This window comes from Nerophis lumbriciformis, linkage group LG29 (genome assembly GCF_033978685.3).
Source record: "Nerophis lumbriciformis linkage group LG29, RoL_Nlum_v2.1, whole genome shotgun sequence".
Classification (NCBI taxonomy): domain Eukaryota; kingdom Metazoa; phylum Chordata; class Actinopteri; order Syngnathiformes; family Syngnathidae; genus Nerophis; species Nerophis lumbriciformis.
In genome coordinates this window covers 30,963,638-30,981,566 of record NC_084576.2, presented here as the reverse complement: position 1 = coordinate 30,981,566, position 17,929 = coordinate 30,963,638, and the positions used below count along the sequence as shown (strand labels likewise).

General features: G+C 41.6%; 1 protein-coding gene across 11 annotated transcripts in view; it reads right to left on the bottom strand.

Annotated features, from left to right (window-relative positions):
- Positions 1-17,929, bottom strand: part of syne1b (spectrin repeat containing, nuclear envelope 1b) — a 469,384-nt gene that overhangs the window by 353,231 nt on the left and 98,224 nt on the right. For all 11 annotated transcript variants that reach the window (XM_072911924.1, XM_072911927.1, XM_061924513.1 and 8 more), the window contains 7 exons: positions 14,018-14,126; positions 13,765-13,929; positions 13,530-13,697; positions 13,282-13,458; positions 8,340-8,480; positions 8,119-8,279; positions 7,897-8,047 (listed from right to left, as the gene is read on the bottom strand). In XM_072911924.1, the coding sequence (XP_072768025.1) occupies positions 7,897-8,047; positions 8,119-8,279; positions 8,340-8,480; positions 13,282-13,458; positions 13,530-13,697; positions 13,765-13,929; positions 14,018-14,126 (1,072 nt within the window). The remainder of the gene's footprint in view (positions 1-7,896; positions 8,048-8,118; positions 8,280-8,339; positions 8,481-13,281; positions 13,459-13,529; positions 13,698-13,764; positions 13,930-14,017; positions 14,127-17,929) is intronic.

Below are 17,929 nucleotides of genomic sequence, written 5' to 3'. Positions count from 1 at the left end.
AGATGAAGCCATCAGGACCACATCATCTGCAAATAGCAGAGACCTAATCTTGCAGCCACCAAACCAGATCCCCTCAACGCCCTGACTGCGCCTAGAAATTCTGTCCATAAAGGTTATGAACAGAATCGGTGACAAAGGGCAGCCTTGGCGGAGTCCAACCCTCACTGGAAACGTGAGGGTTGGACTATATATATATATATATATACATATATATATATATATATATATATATATATATATATATATATATATATATATATATATATATAAATAAAAGAAATACTTGAATTTCAGTGTTCATTTATTTACACATATACACACACATAACACTCATCTACTCATTGTTGAGTTAAGGGTTGAATTGTCCATCCTTGTTCTATTCTCTGTCACTATCTTTCTAACCATGCTGAACACCCTCTCTGATGATGCATTGCTGTGTGGCACGCACAAAAGTGCTTTCATCAAATGCACTAGATGGCAGTATTGTCCTGTTTAAGAGTGTCACAACATTGCTGTTTACGGCAGACGGACTGCTTTACTGTAGACGCTCTTTATATTGAGGGAAAGCGGACTCAGGTCCGCATGGAGCTGGAGGGGGCGTGGCCTCCAGCGCCTGAATTTCGGGAGATTTTCGGGAGAAAATTTGTCCCGGGAGGTTTTCGGGAGAGGCGCTGAATTTCGGGAGTCTCCTGGAAAATCCGGGAGGGTTGGCAAGTATGGTTCAGGGTGAAGAAGGGGTTAAAAACAAAACAAATTGTGGAGGTGTGCCAGCAGCATTGGTGAGGGAGGGGCAGAGACAGAGAGAGAGAGAGAGTTATGATAAACGCGCATGCGTCGCCAGGCTCTGCTTTTTATCCATAGATTTATCACATTTAATTTTTTATTATCTATAGCAGGGGTGTCAAAAGTGTGCCCCAGAGGCCATTTGCAGCCCACAGCTAATGTTTTAAAGGCCCACGACACATTCTAAAAATACTATTAAAATAAACAAAAACATAACAAAAGTGAAATAAAAAAGCTTAAAGGTTAAATGTAATTTAGAAAAAGTTGCAATGTTGACTAATAAAACAAAGCTGGTTTTTTTCCCCTTTCAAACTGCCATTGCTCAAAACATAATATTAAATCAAAATCAATGTTATTATGAATTATTGACCTATCCAAGGTTCCCATTACTTCACATCAATTATTACACTAAGAAAAATATTTTTGGTGGAAGATTTTGCAAATTTGGTAAATAAATAACCCAAAAATGTATATTTTGTTGTTTTCTTACTGTACCGAAAATGAACCGAACCGTGACCTCTAAACCGAGGTACGAACCGAACCAGAATTTTTGTGTACCGTTACACCCCTATACAAAACATAAACACATTTTAAAAATCCACAATTGATCACCAGTATGCAGGCACACTGTAGAACAGGCTTGTCAAACTCCTTTTCATTGAGGGCCACATGGCAGTTATGGTGGCCCTCAGAGGGCTGCCTTTAACAGGGATTAATATACAGTATGAATATAAATGTATATATATATATAAACATGTGTACAATTGTCTGTCTTTTTTTACGTACGGTGTACAAAACCTCATCTTTAGATTGCACTGATGTTTAAATTTATATGTAGACTGCAGAGGTCTGAGAATGATCTTATTAAACAGACAACCAATCCCAGGTGTAGTTCTGTTAGGTACCAATCGTATATATGGAAACACTGGTATCCGTGCCATTTATAGAATGTGTAGACGCATTTTTAAAGTATATATATGTATATATTAGGGATGTCCCGATCCAGGTTTTTGCACTTCCGATCCGATACCGATATTGTTTTTGCATTTCCGATCCGATACCGATACTGGCCTATCCGAGCATGTATTAAAGTTTAAAGTTATTTAGCCTACTTAGGGGAGTTTGAATAATACACAGTGGTTGGTAACAAGAAACTGACCTGTTTATTCAAGGATAAACACAAAATAGACAAAATTATACATGACAAACAGAAATGGCATCATTGAACTAGGGCTGGGCGATATGGCCTTTTTTTAATATTGCGATATTTTAAGGCCATATTGCGATACACGATATATATCTCGATATTTTGCCTTAGCCTTGAATGAACACTTGATGCATATAATCACAGCAGTATGATGATTCTATGTGTTTTAATTGATTGATTGAGACTTTTATTAGTAGGTTGCACTGTGAAGTACATATTCCGTACAATTGACCACTAAATGGTAACACCCCAATAAGTTTTTACACTTGTTTAAGTCGGGGTCCACTTAAATTGATTCATGATACAGATATATACTATCAGATATATACTATCATCATAATACAGTCATCATACAAGATAATCACATTGAATTATTTACATTATTTATAATCCAGGGTGTGGAGGGGGGCGCCGGATGTAAGTGTCAAAAAGACAGCCAAAAGAGTTTGATATGAGAATAAATCTAAAGTTAAAATATAGGGTAGAAATGCACCCATTTGCAGGAAATGTAGTCTTGATTTTCAAAATGTTCTTTCAAGGCTTGCATGTCTACATTAAAACATTCTTCTTCATACTGCATTAATATATGCTACTTTTAAACTTTCATGCAGAGAAGGAAATCACAACTAAAAAAATCACTAATTTTTTCATACGGTGTTGATGTGGAAATTTTTGCCTCAGCATTTTGATGGTGTGGGCGTGTGGCACCGAATGGAGATAAGCGTCTCGACAGACGTCACAATATTTGAACATAGATTTGCTATGCGCAGAGGACGCTTAAACAGTGCGCAATTGCACAGGCGAGCACCTTAGAGGGAGCGTTGCTCGCACGGCTGCGCTAGCATCACAGCTAACGTTAGCCATGCTGCTACCTCTCTGCTCGGGGAGGACGTATACGTATGTGACGTATGACGTGACAGTATGTGACGTATGACGTGACAGTATGTGACGTATGACGTGACAGTATGTGACGTGTGTAAGAAGGTGCACTTGCTGTCTGTGAGAGGGAGACACAGGAAAGAGTGAGAAGAGCCTGTCGTGTAATGCCAGCAGCTAAAAGCAACTGCGTGAGAATTCACAGACCTGTGAATGTGTTGAAGGTGTGCTGGAAAATGCGGAACGGAACTTACGGAGCAGCAGAAAAGTGGAATGTATTATTTAAATAGGTGCGTTGGAAAACACGGACCGGAGTTTTTTTTAAACTGGATCTGGATCGGCATTTTCCCATGCCTTGCCGATACGCAATTTTTGGCAAATATCGGCAGCCGATCCGATCCAAATATCGGATCGGGACATCCCTAATATATATATATAAATTTATTTTTATTATTTTTGCTGCTTTTATTTATTTATTAGATGCCTTTTACTGAATATGCTCCTCCTGCAAACATAAAATTTTTTGGCCAAAGAAAACAACCTGGAGTTCTCTTTCTTTTTAAGTTATAATACCATGATTTTACCATTACGGCTTACTTGGTAATAGATTTTCCTCCATGTGGCCCCTTAACTAAAATTAGTTTGACACCCCTAGTATACAAAGAGGAACAATGACTAGGGGTCTAACGGTACACAAAAATTTTGGTTCGGTACGTACCTCGGTTTAGAGGTCACGGTTCAGTTCATTTTCGGCACAGTAAGAAAACAACAAAATATACATTTTTTGGTTATTTATTTACCAAATTTGTAAACAATGGCTTTATCCTTTTAACATTGGGAACACTATAATAATTCTGCCCACGTTAATCAACATTAAACTGCCTCAAGTTGTTGCTCAGATTAAATGAAATGACAAAACTTTTCTTCCACATATAAAAAGTGCAACATTAAACAGTTTCAAGTCAACTCATCATGCTTGATTTATTACAGCATTTGGGAAGCCTGTAGTTGGTTTTTATTATGTAAATGTTATATTTTTATCAACTTGTGATAGCAGGGACCCTGCCATTCAAAACTAGTGTGTCGGAAAGAACTTGGGAGCGAATTGTGACTTGAATTCCCTGGGAGGAACAACTGGTCCAAAACGCAACAAATTGGGGGCTCGTCCGGGATCGTTTGCGTCACCGCACTGGGCGCCTCTCGGCCACTATTGAGTCTGTCCAGAAGAGTGTAAGAGGTGTCCAATTCTCAGCGTGTCGCCCGGACGAGCCCCCAATTTGTTGCGTTTTGGACCAGTTGTTCCTCCCAGGGAATTCAAGTCACAATTCGCTCCCAAGTTCTTTCCGACACTTAAAGCTGAGTTGAAAAACCACCAGAGACAGAATAGGTATTTTGTTGTATATTCTCAAAGCTTTGCCAATATACATTGATTGAGACCAGTCTAACCCTAGAACATTCTATTGCGCCTCCCAAAATGGTCTGTCTTCCCAACGCCACCACCCTCTCTCTCGTCCCATCTCTCTAGACAAAACAAATGCTAGTCAAAACACATTCCAAAGAACTCAAGGTTAACACACACAGTATATTTGCTGACAGAGCATCAAGAGAAGAAATGGAAAACACAAGCTGTTTTCAAATATGACAAAGAAATGGAAGAAGTACAACTTAAATTTGGATATATGTAAATATCTGCCTCCGACAATTACTAATGATGAATGTAACTACCGTATTTTCCGCACTATAAGGCGCACCTAAAAACCACAAATTTTCTCAAAAGCTGACAGTGCGCCTTATAACCCGGTGCGCTTTATATATGGATAAATATTAAGATTCATTTTCATAAAGTTTCGGTCTCGTAACTACGGTAAACAGCCGCCATCTTTTTTCCCGGTAGAACAGGAAGCGCTTCTTCTTCTACGCAAGCAACCGCCAAGGTAAGCACCCGCCCCCATAGAACAGGAAGCGCTTCTTCTTCTACTGTAAGCAACCACCCGCCCGCGTAGAAGAAGAAAAAGCGCGCGGATATTACCGTACGTTTCATTTCCTTTGTGTGTTTACATCTGTAAAGACCACAAAATGGCTCCTACTAAACGACAGGGATCCGGTTCATGAAAAGACGCAATCTCTCCATCCGCACACGGATTACTATTTCACAGCAACTGATATTCCTGTGAACCGCACTGTGGATACAACGGGAGCACGTACGGTGAATATTCGCACCACAGGGAATGAGAAGTCATCCTTCACTGTGGTTCTAGCTTGCCATGCTAATGGCCAGAAACTTCCACCCATGGTGATATTCAAAAGGAAGACCTTGCCAAAAGAGACCTTTCCAGCCGGCGTCATCATAAAAGCTAACTCGAAGGGATGGATGAAGAAAAGATGAGCGAGTGGTTAAGGTAAGTTTAAGTTTACGCGAAGAGGCCGGGTGGCTTTTTTCACGCAGCTTCGTCCATGTTGATATACGATTCCATGCGCGCCCACATCACGTTGGTTTTAATATATTATTAAAGTTTGACTGACCTATTTGACTGTTTTTTTGACATTCTTTTAGCGCAGTTAGATGCGGCTTACAACACGGGGCGGCTTATAGGTGGACAAAGTTTTGAAATATGCCGTTCATTGAAGGCGCGGCTTATAACCCAGGGCGGCTTATGGAAAATACGGTATAGCTGAAAAAAATGGTACAATAGCAATAGGAGAGACTATTCCTCCCTGAACACCATGGAGTTCATGGAGGCTTAATGATGCACTTACATTATTATATCAACTATCAGAGACAGAAACTCTTCATTTAACATAATGTCCTTTTTTGCTGCTTCAACACAGCTCAATCAACACAGAAAAAGGTCAAGTGAAATAACAGACAGACAGGGCTTTGCTGTCCGTAACACACACACACACCGCAAAATGAGCTAACGTTACGCTAAAAGCGAATTAGCCTTCACCTCAAGCCAAGACTGCGAGTGAGCTGAGCTACCTTTTATATTTCTAGAAGGTCAACGGTCTCATAGTGATGTTACTAGTAGTTGACTGGGAGGTGCTTATTATCATTTGGGGAGAGTCCGCAGCCTGATGATTACCTGCTAAACGCTAAGCACTGACTACATGCGCTCTGAATACGCACTGCTGATTGGCTGTCACCGCTCTGTTTGTAACCAATCAGATGGTTGTGTGGGTGGGACAATGCTGGGTGCTGTGTAGATTACTGACAGACGGAGGCAGAAGGAAGCGGAGGCGGCTACTTAATATGTTCGTGTGGAAACTCGTTCGGTACACCTCCGAACCGAACCGAAACCCCCGTTCCGAAACGGTTCAATACAAATACAGGTAAAAGCCAGTAAATTAGAATATTTTGAAAAACTTGATTTATTTCAGTAATTGCATTCAAAAGGTGTAACTTGTACATTATATTTATTCATTGCACACAGACTGATGCATTCAAATGTTTATTTCATTTAATTTTGATGATTTGAAGTGGCAACAAATGAAAATCCAAAATTCCGTGTGTCACAAAATTAGAATATTACTTAAGGCTAATACAAAAAAGGGATTTTTAGAAATGTTGGCCAACTGAAAAGTATGAAAATGAAAAATATGAGCATGTACAATACTCAATACTTGGTTGGAGCTCCTTTTGCCTCAATTACTGCGTTAATGCGGCGTGGCATGGAGTCGATGAGTTTCTGGCACTGCTCAGGTGTTATGAGAGCCCAGGTTGCTCTGATAGTGGCCTTCAACTCTTCTGCGTTTTTGGGTCTGGCATTCTGCATCTTCCTTTTCACAATACCCTACAGATTTTCTATGGGGCTAAGGTCAGGGGAGTTGGCGGGCCAATTTAGAACAGAAATACCATGGTCCGTAAACCAGGCATGGGTAGATTTTGCGCTGTGTGCAGGCGCCAAGTCCTGTTGGAACTTGAAATCTCCATCTCCATAGAACAGGTCAGCAGCAGGAAGCATGAAGTGCTCTAAAACTTGCTGGTAGACGGCTGCGTTGACCCTGGATCTCAGGAAACAGAGTGGACCGACACCAGCAGATGACATGGCACCCCAAACCATCACTGATGGTGGAAACTTTACACTAGACTTCAGGCAACGTGGATCCTGTGCCTCTCCTGTCTTCCTCCAGACTCTGGGACCTCGATTTCCAAAGGAAATGCAAAATTTGCATGGTTGGGTGATGGTTTGGGGTGCCATGTCATCTGCTGGTGTCGGTCCACTCTGTTTCCTGAGATCCAGGGTCAACGCAGCCGTCTACCAGCAAGTTTTAGAGCACTTCATGCTTCCTGCTGCTGACCTGCTCTATGGAGATGGAGATTTCAAGTTCCAACAGGACTTGGCGCCTGCACACAGCGCAAAATCTACCCGTGCCTGGTTTACGGACCATGGTATTTCTGTTCTAAATTGGCCCGCCAACTCCCCTGACCTTAGCCCCATAGAAAATCTGTGGGGTATTGTGAAAAGGAAGATGCAGAATGCCAGACCCAAAAACGCAGAAGAGTTGAAGGCCACTATCAGAGCAACCTGGGCTCTCATAACACCTGAGCAGTGCCAGAAACTCATCGACTCCATGCCACGCCGCATTAACGCAGTAATTGAGGCAAAAGGAGCTCCAACCAAGTATTGAGTATTGTACATGCTCATATTTTTCATTTTCATACTTTTCAGTTGGCCAACATTTCTAAAAATCCCTTTTTTGTATTAGCCTTAAGTAATATTCTAATTTTGTGACACACGGAATTTTGGATTTTCATTTGTTGCCACTTCAAATCATCAAAATTAAATGAAATAAACATTTGAATGCATCAGTCTGTGTGCAATGAATAAATATAATGTACAAGTTACACCTTTTGAATGCAATTACTGAAATAAATCAAGTTTTTCAAAATATTCTAATTTACTGGCTTTTACCTGTACACGTACCGTTACAACCCTAACAATGATCAGAGCGAAGGAGCTGGAATTCAAGTTGAGCTGAATAACAAGTGCAGAAAATGTCAAGGACAAAATGCCTCAGGGTTAGAATACCTTCACAGTTTTGATCTGTTCCTCAAGCGCCAAACTGGAGCTCTTCAAGGAGTCCAGTTGCTTCTCCTTGTCAGATATCCACGAGGAAAATGCTTCAAAGTCAGCTCCGAATCCATCCCACTTGATCTTCATCTCCTCCACAGTTTTGACACTAAAGTGCAAGATCACATATCATCAAAAAAGTATGAACAAACACCTGAGCCGGTGTTGTTGTCAACATACTCCCGTTTGAGGCCAGTCTCCACTTGGTCCACTTGCTCGCTGAGAGAACGCGCCTGCTGGAGCAGCACAGTCTTGTTCTTGGGGCCCAGCTGGATCTCCGTGGCTCTCTTCAGCAGCGTGTTCATATGCGAGGCCTCGGCTTCACACTGCTTCAGCAGCACCTGCTCGCACAAATATTGGTTGACCGAGTGAAACCGAGGAGGCGGACGAGTTCAACTCACTCTGGCTTGGTCCAGTTCCACTGCCAGGCTCTCGGGACTGCTGAAGTTCATGTCTCTCTCCATGGTTGAGCGGGCCTTGCTGACAAACTGCCGCACGGCCTCCTGCTGGCTGTCGAACTCCTGCCAGGCCGCCAGCGTGACCTGAGGACCAGAAAAATCAGCCGATCCATATTTGTGCTGATGATCAGAGGTGGGTAGAGTAGCCAGAAATTGTACTCAAGTAAGAGTACTGTTACTTTAGAGATTTATTACTCAAGTAAAAGTAAGGAGTAGTCACCCAAATATTTACTTGAGTAAAAGTAAAAAGTATGTTGTGAAAACACTACTCAAGTACTGAGTAACTGATGAGTAACATATACACACATATCATATATATATATATATATATATATATATATATATATATATATATATATACACACACACATATATATATATATATATATACACATATATATAAATATATACACACATATATATATATACATACATTGATATATACAGTATATAATTTGTATTTATTTATTTTGCCGTTTTTGTTTACATGTTAAAGGTGTTTTAATGAATATACATGCATGTTTAACACATATAGATTCCTTTCTTTCATGAAGACAAGAATATAAGTTGGTGTATTACCTGATTCTGATGACTTGCATTGATTGTAATCAGACAGCAGTGCTGGTAACGTCCATGTTTTCAAATGGAGGATAAAAAAAGTTCCTCCTTTCTGTCTAATACCACATGAAAGTGGTTGGTTTTTGGCATCTTATTTGTTCAGCTTCCATATTCGTTTTAAGACACTTTACAAGAAATACATTGGCGGCAAATTCCGTAGCTTGCTAGCTTGTTTTCGCTGGCTTTTGGAGACTTTTTATTTTGAAAGCGCAGGCGCGATGGAGCGGCACTTTTATTGTGAAGACAGGAACTGTGCAGTCAGTCTTTAGGCTTTTGACGGGATGTACGGTTGAAAAAATCCTTCACGCTTTTGATTGATTGATTGATTGAAACTTTTATTAGTAGATTGCACAGTACAGTACATATTCCGTACAATTGACCACTAAATGGTAACACCCCAATAAGTTTTTCAACTTGTTTAAGTCAGGTCATGTGACCCCTGGCTCTGTTTGATTGGTCCAACGTCACCAGTGACTGCATCTGATTGGTGGAACGGAGTGAACGTCACCAGTGACTGTATTTGTTGAAACGCAGGCACTATTGAGGTACCAAAACAAACAAAGCGTGCATTAGCAGATCGATAAAAATTAGTAGCGAGTAGCGAGCTGAATGTAGATAAAAGTAGCGGAGTAAAAGTAGCGGAGTAAAAGTAGCGTTTCTTCTCTATAAATATACTCAAGTAAAAGTAATTAGTATGTTGCATTAAAACTACTCTTAGAAGTACAATTTATCCCAAAAGTTACTCAAGTAGATGTAACGGAGTAAATGTAGCGCGTTACTAAATGATAAATAATGATAAATGGGTTGTACTTGTATAGCGCTTTTCTACCTTCAAGGTACTCAAAGCGCTTTGACACTACTTCCACATTTATCCATTCACACACACATTCACACACTGATGGAGGGAGCTGCCATGCAAGGCGCTAACCAGCACCCATCAGGAGCAAGGGTGAAGTGTTTTGCTCAGGACACAACGGACATGACGAGGTTGGTACTAGGTGGGGATTGAACCAGGGACCCTCGGGTCGCGCACGGCCATTTTCCCACTGCGCCACGCCGTCCCTACTACTCACCTCTGCTGATGATGCAACTACAGTGGCACCTCGGGACACAAGTTGTCGCTCAGCTGATTGTTGAGCATTAAGATGGGATGGATAGGTTTAAGAGCCGGACAGGATAACCTCCTCCAACCTCCGAGGACAAAGCAGCGAACAATGGGGTCTGTGGAATGCTCTCCCTGACCACCTGAGGGCACCACAGACTGTGGATGCTTTTAAAAATGGCTTAAAAACCCTTCTTTTAAAAAAAGCCTTTTTTTAGATATATGCATACTACCTTTAGCTATTTGGCTGTTCTAGTTTTTATTTGTATTTATTTTTTATTATCTTTTCATTTCATTTTATTTTATTACACTGTAGCACTTTGAGGTTGTTTACTCAATGTAAAGTGCTTTTTACAAATAAAATCTATTATTATCATTATTATTATAAAAGACGCAGCGGATTATAGCTCGGTTGGTAGACTGGCCGTGCCAGCAACTTGAGGGTTCCAGGTTCGATCCCCGCTTCCGCCATCCTAGGCACTGCCTTTGTGTCCTTGGGCAAGACACTTTACCCACCTGCTCCCAGTGCCACCCACACTGGTTTAAATGTAACTCAGATATTGGGTTTCACTATGTAAAAGCGCTTTCCGTCACTAGAGAAAATCAAATCAAATCAAATCAACTTTATTTATAAAGCACATTTAAAATTTACCACAGGGGTAGCCAAAGTGCTGTACAATGGGCAGGTTAAAAGATAATACGAGTACCGAGCAAACACAACACAACACAAACAGAACACGATAAAAAATAAATAAATAAAATAGAATAAATAAAAACAGGTTCACAGCAGGTGTATTATGGGGCGCTATATAAATATAATTCACAAAATTAACTAAAATTAACTAAGCCTTTTTTTAGATATATGCATACTAGTTGTAGCTATTAGGCTGTTGTAGTTTTTATTTTTATTATCTTTTTATTTTAATTTTTTTAATACACTGTAGCACTTTGAGGTTGTTTACTCAATGGAAAGTGCTTTTTACAAATAAAATCTAATCATATTATTATTATTATTAGCAAAAATTGGGTTTACAAGCCTCCCCACCACTAGTTAGTGTAGTGAATGCATAGTTAAACCTGTAAGATCCAACCAATGGACCATACAGTCTTACGAGCTTTTTCATTGGTTTTCATTGAGGGCCACATCACAGTTATGGCTTCTTCCTATGTCTGTGTACTAGAGATGCGCGGATAGGCAATTATTTCATCCGCAACCGCATCAGAAAGTCGTCAACCATCCGCAATCCACCCGATCTAACATTTGATCAGAACCGCATCCGCCCGCATCCGCCCGTTGTTATATATCTAATATAGACGATGCAAGGCATTAGTGAGGTTATAAAGTTTTTGCCTGTTAAAGAAAGGAGACTGATCCAATGCAGCACAGACATTCGCGTGCCACGCTGTCACGACCCAGACGCACACCAGTGCGCAATCATATGGGAGCCGCGCTGAGCGCACCTCCAAGCGCGTCTCGCTGCCGGCGACGGCCGGGTATGGGCCCAACGCTCCAGCGCCATCCATTTTCAGGGCTAGTTGATTCGGCAGGTGGGTTGTTACACACTCCTTAGCGGGTTCCAACTTCCATGGCCACCGTCCTAGCTGCTGTCTATATCAACCAGGGTGAGCCCCACCCCTTTCGTGAGCGCACTGCGCGCGGAGTGACACCTGTTACGCGCCCCCTGTTACGCGCCCCCGGCAACAGGGGTGGCGGGCAGGTAAGCTGCGCGGGCGGAGCGCGCGGAGTGACCCCTGTTACAAGCCCCCGGCCACGGGGGTGGCGGGTAGGTAAGCTGCTTACCTGCTGCGCGTGACGCCGGCCACGGCGAAGGCGGGCGAGGCGGGGTGTCGGTGCGGTGGGCGCGGTGGTGACCCTGGACGTGCGTCGGGCCCTTCTCGCGGATCACCTCAGCTACGGCTACCGGTGGGGCCCTCTCGGGGGAAGGGGCCTCGGTCCCGGACCCCAGCGAGGCGTCCCTTCTCCGCTCCGTAAAAGTGTCCATCTCTTCTTTTTTTTTTTCTTCTGTTGTGGCATATGCTGCAGGTGCCTGCTCGTTTTTCGTATGTGGGTAACAACATTTAACTATGTATATATATTTCCCAATTGGTTTAACTGCCACCCGCCTGAATCTATTTAAAATCTAATTTTTTTTTAACCACCCGACCCGACCCGACCCGCGGATAAAATCTAATTTTTTTAAATTTCATCCGCCCGATCCGCGGATAATCCGCGGACTCCGCGGTTGTGCCCGCAAACCGCGCATCTCTACTGTGTACACAGCGGCGTTTTAAAAAGTCATTAATTTTACTTTTTGAAGCTGATACCGATAATTTCCGTTATTACATTTTAAAGCATTTATCAGCCGATAATATCGGCAGTCCGATATTATCGGACATCTCTAGTTACAAATAAGAATCGCGATTAACCTGAAAATCAAATTTTTTTTTAAATTGTTGATCCTGGCAGGCCATAGTTTGGGGAGCCCTCGTGTACATGATTAATGTTTTTTTATGATTACCGTATTTTTCCGAGTATAAGTCGCACCTGCCAAAAATGCATAATAAAGAAGGAAAAAAACATATATAAGTCGCACTGGAGTATAAGTCGCATTTTTTGGGGAAATGTATTTGATAAAAGCCAACACCAAGAATAGACATTTGAAAGGCAATTTAAAATAAATCAAGAATAGTGAACAACAGGCTGAATAAGTGTACGTTATATGAGGCATAAATAACCAACTGGTATGTTAACGTAACATATTATGGTAAGAGTCATTCAAATAACTATAACATATAGAACATGCTATACGTTTACCAAACAATCTGTCACTCCTAATCGCTAAATCCCATGAAATCTTATACGTCTAGTCTCTTACGTGAATGAGATCAATAATATTATTTGATATTTTACGGAAATGTGTTAATAATTTCACACATAAGTCGCTCCTGAGTGTAAGTCGCACCCCCGGGCCAAACTATGAAAAAAACGGCGACTTATAGTCCGAAAAATACGATAATCATATGAGTTAACTCGTTAATTTTGAAAGCCTTGATTATTATATATTAAATTTCTTGTCTTTTATTTCTCCTCATTTTCAGTGTGTGAAGTGTGAACGCAGCTCAAATCCTCCTCCTACCATCTTGTACTACGACTCAGCAACCCACCTCAAGGCTTTGCTCCTGCGAATCCATATTTTGCTCCATTTTACTGAGCGTGTTCTCCAGACTGTGCAGGTCCTGCTGCAGCGTCTCTCCCAGGCCCTCCTCCGCCTGCAGCTGCTGCCCCCTGCTGATCAGCTGCTGAACATCCTTCCTCTTCAGCTTCAGCCTCTTCACAAGTTGCTGAGGAGAAGAAGCAAACGTCCACCCGTTGAATAAGAAAAACTCTCTCCCTTCTTGGGGTGGCGCCGTACCTGGTGCGCCAGCAGGAGCTGTTGGGCTTCTCTCACGGTGGGACGATCCAGAATTCTGGAGACCTCGGTCTGAGCGTCTTTTTGGGCGCTGAGAAGATCGTCCAAAGTGGTCTGCACTTCCTCTCTGAATTGTACACAGTCGCCTACAGCCAGGACCATCTTCTCCGCCTGCGTGACATGGACACATTGGTGAGGAAGTCAAGGTATCTTAAAAAAAGAAAGAAAGGTGGCTTACCTCTATAAGCGACATCAGAAGACCTTTTAAATCAGTGGAGAGCTTTCTCAGGGCGCCTCCCTGCCTCTGGGCGTCGCTGTCGGCGCAGATCTCCATCAGAACCGCCATGCGGGCTTTCAGCCAGCCAAGGTTGCCCTCCTGCAGCTCGGCGTCGTTCCTGAGCTCCTGCAGGGGTCACGAGGGCAACACAATTTGTACAAATTCATGTAGCAGACGGCAGCGGATGGGTGGATTTGAGGTTGGCGTGACGTACCGTGATGGTGGTCTTCACCTGGCTGTACTTTCTGGGGTCGCTGGCTCGGTTTCTCAGCAGGCGAAGTTGACTTTCTTTAGATATCAGCCAGCAGGACAGCTCGGCATATCTATGTCACGCCACAATTTCAATTTGTTTTACAAAACTAAAAAGCAGTGAAGTTGTCACGTTGTGTAAATGGTAAATAAAAAGAGAATACAACAAATCATTTTCAACTTCTATTCAATTGAATAGACTGCAAAGACAAGATATTTAACGTTCAAACTGGAAAACGTTGTTATTTTTTGCAAATATTAGCTCATTTGGAATTTGACGCATGCAACATGTTTCAAAAAAGCTGGCACAAGTGGCAAAAAAGACTGAGAAAGTTGAGGAATGCTCGTCAAACACATATTTTGAACATCCCACAGGTGAACAGGCTAATTGGGAACAGGTGGGTGCCATGATTGGGTATAAAAGCAAGGACGGGGCGAGGGTCACCACTTTGTCAACAAATGCCTGAGCAAATTGTTTAAGAACAACATTTCTCAACCAGCTATTGCAAGGAATTTAGGGATTTCACCATCTACGCTCCGTAATATCGTCAAAAGGTTCAGAGAATCTGGAGAAATCACTGCACGTAAGCGGCAATGCCAAAAACCAACATTGAATGCCCATGACCTTCGTTCCCTCAGGCGGTACCGCATCAGAAAGCGACATCGGTGTGTAAAGGATATCACCACGAGGGCTCAGGAACACTTCAGAAAACCACTGTCAGTAACTACAGTTGGTCGCTACACTCTTAGAAATAAAAGTGCTAAGTAGAACCATATATGGTTCTTCGGCTCGTCCTCATAGGAGAACCCTTTTTGGCTCCAGGTAGAACCTTTTTATAAAGGTTCCACCTGGAACCCTTTTGGAGGGTTCTACCTAGAACTGTGTGTGTAAGGTTCCACCCAGAACCCCCCATGAGAGGTTCTACAAAGAACCCACGCAGGGAGTTCCACTAAGAACCCTTTCGTATTTCAAGGGTTTCATCTAGAACCCACACAGGGAGTTCCACTAAGAACCCTTTTGTATTTCAAGACTTTCATCTAGAACCCACACAGGGAGTTCCACAAAGAACTCTTTCATGTTTCAAGGGTTTCATCTAGACCTGACACAGGGGGTTCTAAAAACATCCCTTTTCAAAGGTTTTCACCGATAACCGTCTTGTCTTCTGAGGGTTCTATAAAGAACCATATTGTATTCTACAGATCAGTTTAGTTCATATTATATTGTGGTCATTTATCATGTTGACATTGAACAAACATTCAAAACATTTTAATGAGAAAAACATTTATTTAAAGATAGGCACCATTATTGGCAAATGTTATCAGGAAGTATGTCCCTGGTGACACAGGATCTTACCCATGCTTTCAACAACCCCTGAAGAACTCTTTCTTCCAAAAACGGTTCTCTGGATCAAAATAGTTCTTACTGGAACCCTTAGTGTTAGTGAGAACCCTTTTGAAACCAATTATTCAGAAAAGGGGTTTTAAAGGGTTCTCTGGATCAAAATGGTTCTTACTGGAACCATTAGCGTTACCAAGAACCCTTGAAAAACCCTTTCTTCGGGAAAGGGTTTTTCAGAAGCAAATGGTTCCAGTTAGAATCTCAGCCCTTGTAGAAGAACCCTTTTAGAACCCTTATTTCTAAGAGTGTACATCTGTAAGTGCAAGTTAAAACTCTCCTATGCAAAGCCAAAGCCATTTACCAACAACACCCAGAAACGCTTCGCTGGGCCCGAGCTCATCTAAGATGGACTGATGCAAAGTGGAAAAGTGTTCTGTGGTCTGACGAGTCCACATTTCAAATTGTTTTTGGAAACTGTGGACATCGTGTCCTCCGGACCAAAGAGGAAAAGAACCATCTGGACTGTTATAGGCAGGGCCGGCCCGTGGCATAGGCCGTATAGGCAAATGCTAAGGGCGCCGTCCATCAGGGGGCGCCACGCAAGTGCCACAAATGTTGGAGAAAAAAAAAAAAAAGTTGGTACTATTATTTCTAAATACAAAAAATAATCCCACGTTAATTAAAATGCAAAGTAAAGCCTATTTAATAGAAATATTATTTGTTACAACATTACGCCCCCCCCCCCCCCGCACGGTGCGCCCCCTCCCTTCCCGTATCATGACTCTTTTTGGACGTCACCACATCAAAAAATCAACACAAGATGTCAAAACGGCCAAAACTGTGCCCAGGGAAGAAAAAAGAGAAAAGAAGAGGAGGAGAAACGAGAAAAGACAGAGGTAGCAGGTAGGTAACGTTAGCCTACATGAAATTATTTGTCTGTTACAGAATGTGATAGTAACCTGGCTTTTTAGCATTAAGCTAATGTTACATGATTCGGCAATTGCTAATCAATAAATAGCTAGTTCTGTTTTAACGTCGGGTTAATATGGTGGAGGGGGCTAAATTGTTATGGAAAATAATAATGTAACGTTAGGTAATTACAGTACTCCCACCTTACATTCCTCAGGGACATTTGTATTAGATCTTTTAAGCAGGTGTTTTTTGTTTACATTGTTATTGCCTTCTGGTTAGCTAATGTTTGCCCTGCAGGTAATAGTCACTTTTCCACCCCTTTATATATTAGGTATAGTTGTAAGCCTAGTTGTTAAAGTGCACATCATTAATGTTAATTAAGCAATATGTATGTAAAAAATATTGTATTTCATATATTCATTTTTGCATTCATTTATTTATTCATATTTTTTTTTATCTTGTTAACTATTCTGATTGTTAATTTGCTTTCTTTAAGTAAAAAAAAGGTCAAAGACAAAGCTATCCGGTTTCTTGTGAGTATATACACTTCACTGCCGATGTGGGGGGGCGCCACCTAAAATCTTGCCTAGGGCGTCAGATTGGTTAGGGCCGGGCCTGGTTATAGGCACAAAGTTCAAAGGCCAGCATCTGTTTATTGTTATTGTTTATTGAATGGATCCCCTATTAGCTGACGCCAAGGCGACTGCTAGTCTTCCTGGGGTCCATATAGGAGCATACAAAATAAAAATACAAAGAATACATGCATTACCAAACATTATACAAAGGAAAAATACAACATAAGATAAAAAAAAGCTAGTTAAACCGAGTATTAAAAATGCACGTCATGTGGGCAGCTGCAATAGGTGTATCTTCAAAGCTGTCTTGAATGACAATTTACTTTGTGAGAGATTAATGTGAGATGGCAACTGATTCCAGAATGATATACATCTATACATGACTGTATGTTTGAGGAGATTGGTCCTGGGAGCAGGAAGTGCCAAATAGCCATTGCTGGCATTCCTAGTGTTATGAATATGTGTGTTAGTTGATCTTAAAAACTGTTTGTAAAAGTAATCTGGTGATTGATCTAACATGATAGCTCTGTGATGGTATGGGGGTGTATTAGTGGCCAAGAAATGGGTAACTTACACATCTGTGAAGGCATTATTAATGCTGAAAGGTACATACAGCTTTTGGAGCAACATATGTTGTTATCATGGACGCCCCTGCTTATTTCAGCAAGACAATGCCAATGCCTTCATAGTAAAAGAGCGCAGGTACTAGACTGGCCTGCCTGTAGTCCAGACCTGTCTCCCATTGGTGCAATATGAAGGCTAAAATATGAGAAGGGAGACTGTTGAACAACTTAAGCTGTACATCAAGCAAGAATGGGGAAGAATTCCACTTCAAAACTGTGTCTCCTCAGTTCCCAAACCTTTACTGAGTGTTGTTAAAAGGAAAGGCCATGTAACACAGTGGTAAAAATGCCCCTGTGACAACTTTTTTGCAATGTGTTGCTGCCATTAAATTCTAAGTTCATGATTATTTGCAAAGTTTCTCAGTGTGAACATGAAATATCTTGTCTTTGCAGTCTATTCAATTGAATATAAGTTGAAAAGGATTTGT